At 37.8% G+C, this 8,581-nt stretch overlaps 1 protein-coding gene across 1 annotated transcript; it reads right to left on the bottom strand.

Moving 5' to 3' along the window:
• Positions 1-3,356: 3,356 nt before the first annotated feature.
• On the bottom strand, positions 3,357-5,082 carry LOC149830870 (receptor-interacting protein). The gene is made up of 3 exons (XM_090011904.1): positions 4,949-5,082; positions 4,685-4,848; positions 3,357-3,610 (listed from the first exon to the last, which is right to left on the bottom strand). Exons 1-3 carry the CDS (start codon positions 5,034-5,036, stop codon positions 3,443-3,445), a joined length of 420 nt encoding a protein of 139 aa, XP_089868030.1. The 5' UTR covers positions 5,037-5,082; the 3' UTR covers positions 3,357-3,442.
• Between the last annotated feature and the right edge of the window lie 3,499 nt (positions 5,083-8,581).

Here is an 8,581-nt window from a genome sequence, read left to right as displayed (position 1 = left end):
AATTTATGACTGTTAAAAGGTTGAAGACAAGGGTAGCAGACACACTCTAAGGTTTTGAAAAACTTATAATGTGCCTAAGGTTTTGAAAAACTTGTAATCAGGACTATTGTGAAACAAGATTTCAAAGGGTGATTTCTTATGGGTGACATCAGATGAGACACAATTAACAAGACAAACTATAGTCAATAAGGCATAATTCCAGTATTTCTATGGTAACTCAACCTGTGCCAAAATTGTAAGTCTAATGTCAACTATGTGTCGATGTTTATGTTCGACACGGCCATTCTATTCATGTGTGAGAACACGTGATACGATAGTTAATACTATACGGTTTTAGATATGTAGAAACAAATCTATATTCACCACCCCAATCACTCAAGGGCTTTTATCTGCCTATCAAATTTGTTTTCCACATGTTTTTGAAAATTTTAAAATACTCGTAAAACTTGTGATTTCCTTTCAACAAGAAATAACCAAGTAAATCTAAAAAAAACATCCACAAAATTAACTTGGTTATTTACTTCAGTCATTAAAGACCTATACTCACTCATAGGGAATCCTCCAAGAATATGCATAGTCAAATCTTCATGAGAAACAGGTTGCCCTACCATAGCAAGCTAATGGGCTATGCTCTTGACTTTATGAAAATAACTAGTGATATTATCTAACCCTTTTTTCAAGTTTTGTAATTGAGATTTAAGTTGTTGGACTCTGGTTATAGAATGAGCAATATACATTTTTCTTAACGTATTTTACACTGTATGATGTGTTTAACCCCACTTGACAATGTATAGTGTCAAATAGGGAAGAAAAAATTCAGCTTAGCAAAAGCTGGTCCATATGTTCCCACTTAATATACTTGAGATTTTCTTGTACCTCTTTCTTGGGCTCATTTACAAATTCAGATGGACAGTTTTGTTTCGTCTACGTAGCCCATCAGGTCGTAGCTTTTCAAAAGTGGGATGAACTGATTTTCATAATAAAAAATTGTCTATGGATAGCTTTACCGACAGAAAATGTTGTAGGCTCGTGGATGCGGGAAGTAAAGAAAAAAAGTTATTCATACGTGATGTGATGTTGCTATTTTTTTCAGCCATGAATGACACAAGTTGATGCCGATGTGGGAAAGATTGATGCAAATCGTGTGAAGTAAGAGGGATGACACACATAGATCGTGAGATCAAAGCAGTTTTGATACCATGTAAAATTGATTTCACACACTCACACGCACACAAAAACACCATAATTTAACGTGGTTCTACGTCCACAAATACTCTCTCTATCGCACTACACGCCCAATAGAGATGAGAGGTTCCTTTTAAATAGCATATTAGTTACAAGGATTAGTCTCCTTAATGAGTTACAATCATGCTCATCCCATGCTTGGGAGGATCTTCTTCGAGTCTATCATTCTTGAACTCATTAGGATTGCCTTCTGTCCACCGTGACCTTGTCTCCATTAGCTATATCACATAGTCCATTAGTTTTGAGAGTCTTGAATTATCTAAATACTTGAATTCAATATGTCACCCTGAGCCATTATATTTGGATTTGACATGAATCCATATTTACCTTAACACCCTAGCAGATGAGAGGAGAGCCTGTGGGTAAGGAACAACCTTTTTGTTTTCACAATCATTAAGCCTGTCTCAACCTAAAACCATATAGTGTAAATGTATACATGTTAAAACCATACAATTTTCAAAGCATCAAATGTTCAATTTCAATGAATCAAATTTAGAACGGTAATAAAATCTCATTGATAATTTGCATAATAAGAGCCTAACGTTTGGGAAAATTTATGGGTAGGAGGAGCCTCAAGTTTCAAATATTTAAGATAAGTGACTTAACTTTTTAACAAAATGACCCGATGACCACTTGAGTTATTTTTTATTCACATAACTTTATTTAATTTTAAAAATGGCAGTTTTTATGTTCCCCTTTCTTTAAATGATTGAATGTCATTTTTGTAGCTCTTCATTTCTCTAGTAATAATTAAGGGCATCCCAATTAATTTTAGAGGGTAAAACTAGCACGGCGGCCAATTGAGCAATTTATGAAAAAGTAAGTTTTTTTTTCTTTAAACATTTATTTAAAACTTGACGTGGCTAAACACAAATTCGCCTATACATTCTGTAAGTTGCCCTAAACTCTTCTCTACGTTAGAATACCTTAGCAGGCATTTACTTCATCCTATATTACATGGATAATGATACAAACACAATAATTCGAGGATGCAAATCTGTGTTTTTACAGAAAGTAGGACATAAGAATAAGTAATATTTTAGAATATAAAAATATTTTATATGTTTCCAACATGTAAAAATATATGCATGAATATAGAAAGAAAAATGATTAAATAATTATAAATTTGTTAAACCAGTGGCATAAGGTGACATGTGGGGTATCTACCTGTCATGTGGTGTCTGCCAAACATGTGTCCCCAATTGGGGTGCCCCATGTGACGTAGGTTTCATCTTACTAATCTTTATTAAAAGGTTAAATATAATCCAACTAGCTAGGGTTGGTAAACTAGTCGAATGAACTGAATAAAGGGTGTTCAAGCTTGGCTTGTTTCTTGTATCGAGCCAAGCCGAGTTTGATCTCATAAAATGCCCGAACTAAACAAGCCTAGTACAAGCAAGCTCGTTTACATTTTTTTTTTTTGAAATTAAGTTGAAAACAATAAAATTTGAACCTTAAACCTACTAAGTTAAACTCTAACTAGCTCATTTACAAAATAAATAAGGGTTTCAAACTTGTAAGCAATAGGATTTGAACTGTAAATTTAATGTTTACAAGCCAAACACTTTAACCATCTTCATTTTATAAAATTAAATATATGTAAAATATATTTATTATTAATAAAAGAGCCTGTATGAGTTGAGCCGAGACGAACATTGCTTGTTCATGCTCGAGCTTGTTAAGCCTATTTTCAGGAGTTCGAACAAGCTCTTTACCAGCCGAACATGAGCCAAGATCTCATTTCCCAGCTCTAAATCCAACCAAGTGTATCTCGTTATGCCTGAATATCGGGCAAAGAAGCTAACCAACCAATCTTATGTACAAGCCCATGCTAGGTCATGTGTTTGGTTATACACATAGAAAGGAGACCACATGCCTGGCTAGTGGCTAGGTGGGGTATGTTAAGACTTTCAAGTTGAAAGAGGTCGAAAGTTCAATACCAATAAGTGCATCTTTTGTCACAACGCCTAAACCAAATGAGAAACTATCTCCTTGAGCAGCAGGCAGGACTCATGTAGTTTTACATTATTGTAGTACGGTCAACATGACACCTCTCAGAATGCAACGGATGTCCAAACCATAGCAGTCAAAAACCTCACATAAATAATGAATAATCAAAAGTAGACTGAATAGAATTTAATTAAGATTAAATGACCAAAATAATATTAAAAGGTATACTTTTTTCTTGACTTAAATGTTATAAGGTAAACTCAGAGTCATTCCATTGAAGTACAGCAGACCCTATATCCTGCTCCCTTTTCAGCTTGTCCTTCATGAACCAATCACATATCCTGCCAGCATTGAGTTCCTCTATGGTGGTTCCTTCTTGCTCCGAGATCACTCTTAGTAAGTTCAGGGAAGATATCTGAAACAATCAGAAAACAGAAAATAATATCTTATAATAGACAAATATTGAGAGTATATTATTAAAGGCTATGACAACCTTAATTATGACACAAACAAAACCAAGGGCACCCTAAACTCTATGACGATACGCGCAATCTCGCAACCAAACAACTCCATTTGCATTAAAAGTATGATCAATTTAACCTTGTAGCTAAATAGAAATAGGCAGGAACAAAGCCCAAATCTAGGTTGGTCAGTGCTTATCTACATTGTAACAAAGACAGCACTCTCTTCTTTTTTTGTTGTTGATGATGAAGGAAAACCTCACTGAGAACTGGGTCACTCAATGGGCCCTCCTCCGTGGAGGTAAAACTCGGGGTTGAGGACATGACCACTCAGCCTTACATGCCCCAACCGTGATAAAACAGATATCACTCTTAGATCAATCTCAAGCAAAAACTCTTTTAACTGTTTAAACCAGGCATCATATACAGTGTGATGCAAATGGAGATCCAGTTGAGTGAGAGAGGTTAGTTCCCCATCTCTATTTCCCAATGTATCTCCCAATTGATAGGGTTGCAAACGGGTCAGATTCAGGAAGCCAAATTTGCAAAATTTTGGCTGTCCTGGATCAGAACCGGTCCGACTTCCCAATGTATTTTAGGATCCGAGGTCCGATCCGTTTGCAACCCTACCAATTGAGCACCCTCTCTTGGAATCTCAGAGTTGCTCTGAACCATTGATATCCAGGCAATCCCATTGTAAGTAATCAAATTGATTCCGCAAATGGGGATTTTATCTTTTCACCTATAATGAATTTCCAGATATATATTTGTTCTAGAAGATATTAATATCGGCATTTTTCAGGATTATGATGGTGCTGGTTCTAATAAGTCAGCAGTAAAAGTTTTTCACAAATATAAAAGGAATTCAACCAACAATAGCAACTGGTACTGAGCACTGATTCAAACGAGAGAGAGAGAGAGAGAGAGAGAGAGAGAGAGAGAGAGAGAGAGAGAGAGAGAGAGAGTACTGTTAATCTGCAGAGGAACATGAAGAGAGAGAGAGAGAGAGAGAGAGAGAGAGAGAGTACTGTTAATCTGCAGAGGAACCGTTCATGTGAGCTCAACCCTGACATCTCCACAAGGCCAGCCTCTTCAAGACTCAGGAAACCCCTCCTCTCCCCTGCCTTGTTCTCACCTTGGCACCCCTTGACAACAAACTTCATCCTCTTCTTTCTTCCATTAGTCACTGTCACTAAATATGACAGAAGCCCAAAACAAAGCTTCAATGCAAGACAATTTAGGTAAATAATTCAAGCGCAAAACTAATAAAAAGGTTGTAGTGACTTTCATACCATGATTGAAGCAGCATTGTTTTGATCTACCCTGCCTGTGAGATGCTAATGAGAGTTGTGCTGTCCTGTAGAGTTGCAGTGAAGGCATTCTTTATTTTGTTTCACAAAAAGGCCCAAAACCTTTGATTTTGAACCAACAAACTGGACTTAAACAGCGTATGTGTGTGCGAGAGATAGGAGGAGAGAGGGGAGGCTTATCATGAAACAGACAGTGACATGACAATTGTTGGTGGAGAGTGCATGCACGTGTGTATGCACACGTGAGAGAAATTAAGCATGGATCATAAATGGGTTTGGATCTTGATCCAACCCACATTCCAATTCTTAAAGGCTACAAAGAAACGTATCTAACACGGATACATCCTTGTCTTCCGTGGTGACTAAAGAGTGCGAAGGAACAGGGTGCATAATTGATCATGAGACTCAGATCTGGGCAGTACTCGACCCAACTGATGCTGCCACGTATCCTGGGTCCCACTCTCCTTTAGGAGGAGAGTGATCCCACCCTTCCCCCCTGGGTAGGGCTGGTAAACAAGCTGAACGAAACCAGTTTGAAGTGTTGAAGCTTGGCTCATTCTAGCGGCAAGCCAACCCGAGTTTGACCTCGACCCGATTTATATGAGCAGACTTCGAACTGGCTTGCTTATAGAAAATTAAACTACATTGGTTTAGGTTCAAATCCCATGGGCATCAACCCCTGCATAAGCCGAAGCTTGGCCATTCTATACCCATTTTTAGTATCCGCGACAGCAACCGTAAGTATGGCAGGCTGAGCCAGCGCGGCTAGGTCTTTATGCCTGGAGCAGTTTTTTTGAGTAAAAAAAATACATGTAAAATATATCTAAAATATTATTTTTAATACCTAACGAGCTTATGCGAGTTAAACCGAGCCGAGTACCTATCGTTCATATTCAGCTTACCGAACCTATTTTACAAGTTTGGACGAGATCTTTACCAGCCGAACATGCATGAGCCGAGCCACCAGCAGTTTGGTTTGTTTTCCAGCCCTACCCCTCGGAAAGAGTGGGCCCTGGGAGAAGCTGACCACCTTCTCAGGGAAGGGTTGGCCCCAGGATGCGTGGCAGCAGAGTCGGACCTGTCAAGAGGCCAATGAGACTTGGGCCCCTGGGCCAAAAAAAAATTTAGGGGCCCATTTTTAATAAGGATTTCATTTTCAACAGGGGCTCCAAAAAAATTGAAGGCGCTGCTCTCGAACTCCTACTATTAATAGAGGGTCAAAAAAATTCCGAGGCCCTGCCCCGCAACTCCTACTATTAATAAAGAGCTTATTTTTTTAGGGAGCCCATTTTTAATAGGGGCTCAAAAAATTTCGAAGCCCAGGACTCTTACTATTAATTAGGGGGCCCATTTTTTCCCTCGGCCTCAGGCCCCATCAAACACAGGTACGACCCTGCGTGCAAAGGCGTAGTTAAGGGGGGGGCAGGACTGGCCCAGTCCTGCCTCCCGAAACAGTTAATTTTTTTTTTTTTAAAACCCCAGTCCTACCCCAGCCCTCATTCCATATGAAATAGATTTTTATCCATTTTTGTAGCTCAGCCCAGTCCTAGCCCAGCCCTGACTGCAGCAAATAGTTTGATTTGTCTATATGAAATAGATTTTTATTAATAATTGTAGCCATTTTTTATTTTATCTCGAAAAAAAAATTTTGGGGGCGCTGCCCCCAACCCCCTACTATCGCACAAATAAAATTTTTTTTGCTACAACCCTTTTTGCCCCTCCATCACATGAATCCTAGCTACGCCCCTGCCTGCGTGGCAGTACCTGGTTTGGCTGATTGAATACTTTGCTAAGTACTCGGCCTGATTCGATAGACCATAGTTGATTCGAATCTAGATTTTAAGCAATAGGTTTGAAATACATGTTAAAGAATGAAAATGACATTTTTATCCTTTTTTTATCAAACAATTGGCCTTGTATGAATCTATTATTCCTTTGTTAAACAAATAAACAGTGAGGGGCGTTTTTGTTATTTTGAGCAAAACAAAAGGTGAACTGAGGACCAAGCATGTCTGAACCACAAATTATAAAAGCATTAGGTTAAATGTAATAACCCGATTACTAAACAGCTAATAACTTGGATGGCTTTTGCAAATTACTCAAAAGTCAGAAAAAGAAAACAAAAACTGCCTTAGCTTTTAGTCTTGGTTCTTACGTTGATGCCTGACCCGATAAGTTGAATGAACAGATTCAGTTGGTTCGAAGGTATAGATCAAATTGTAAAACAGACTGATATGGAGCAGATAATTTCTAGACTTGATCAGATTCGGAATTAACACCATTGTAAACCCAGACGGCTCAGTTCCATTGCCTTTAAAACCTGAACCAACTTGGACATGACGTAGACCCGACTAACACGGCCAATGTACATACCAAGGTTACCCAGTGACTCGGTTGACTTAGTTATTTACTGGGTCAAACCAGTGGATGACCCGAAAATGAACAAAACCTGATCGAGTCAGCTGAGTTTTTAGTATGACTCGGATAACTAACCTCATAATTCCACCGAGTCACACACACACATATATATATATATATATATATATATATAGATAGATAGTAGATAGATAGATAGAGAGAGAGAGAGTAATGTGCTCCTACTCACTTTCTCATTCTGCCCCGCTTAAAAAATCATCGTTTAGTAGGAACCCGCTTTTGGATCACCAAAATCGACCAGTATTTAGGTTTTTCAGGTGATAAAAAAACAATGACATTTTTATCCAGCTCATAAAAACATATTTTTTCATCGAAAAAAAACATGTTCCAAGAGTCTATTCCTACTAAATCGAGCATGCTATACACATCTAACGGTTCAGATCTATCATAAAACAACTATGGTGAAGAATGAGAAATGAGACCTAATATGTTCACTTCTCATGTATATATTATATATAATTATATATATTATAATATATAAAATATAATATAAATATTATGTATATTATATATAAAAAGAAGGTTATACATATATTAATAGTATACTATAAAATAAACATATATTATATATTTTATGTAAAATATAAAGTTAGCATGACCCGGTTGAGTCACGGGTCAATCATGGACGAGCTGAGTGATAGTCATTGGGTTTTAAAACTATGATACATACCACACCCAAGTTTATCTGATTGTAGCTTGACCCAATTGGTAATTGGTCCAACCAACGTGGGCTCCGCTTGTATGGCACGAGCAGTTAGTGCACGTCACCTTGTGTTGGGACGTTGCAAGCTCGAATCTCAATGGTATTAGTTGTATAACTTGTAAGGGTATGCCTAACCCCAGCTTTCTCTGTCAAAAAAAAAAATTGGTAGTTAGTTACACTTTTTTGTTGGCCCATATAGATCCTTGGCCATCATAAACTCAAGCTTAATAACCCATTGACCCTGGTTCAAATTGGTCTAGATTCAGGTAAAAAACTCTAGGCACAGTTAAAAATATTTGGGATTCAGAAATCAAAACTTAACATGGCAAGACTCACTTATCCCATTCATCTCATCTTATCCAGGCTCATTAGAAATTGGGCCATGCATTATAGACTCAAGCCTAGTGACCCATAGACCTAGTTAAAATTGGTTTAGGGTCATGTCCTAAATCTAAAACCTAGTTAAAAATTGGGAC

Source organism: Nuphar pumila, chromosome 7, assembly GCF_984573655.1.
Source record: "Nuphar pumila chromosome 7, dmNupPumi1.hap1.1, whole genome shotgun sequence".
In the NCBI taxonomy this organism is placed as follows: domain Eukaryota; kingdom Viridiplantae; phylum Streptophyta; class Magnoliopsida; order Nymphaeales; family Nymphaeaceae; genus Nuphar; species Nuphar pumila.
The sequence above is the reverse complement of the archived record's forward strand: the minus strand, read 5'-3'. Positions and strand labels throughout refer to the sequence as shown.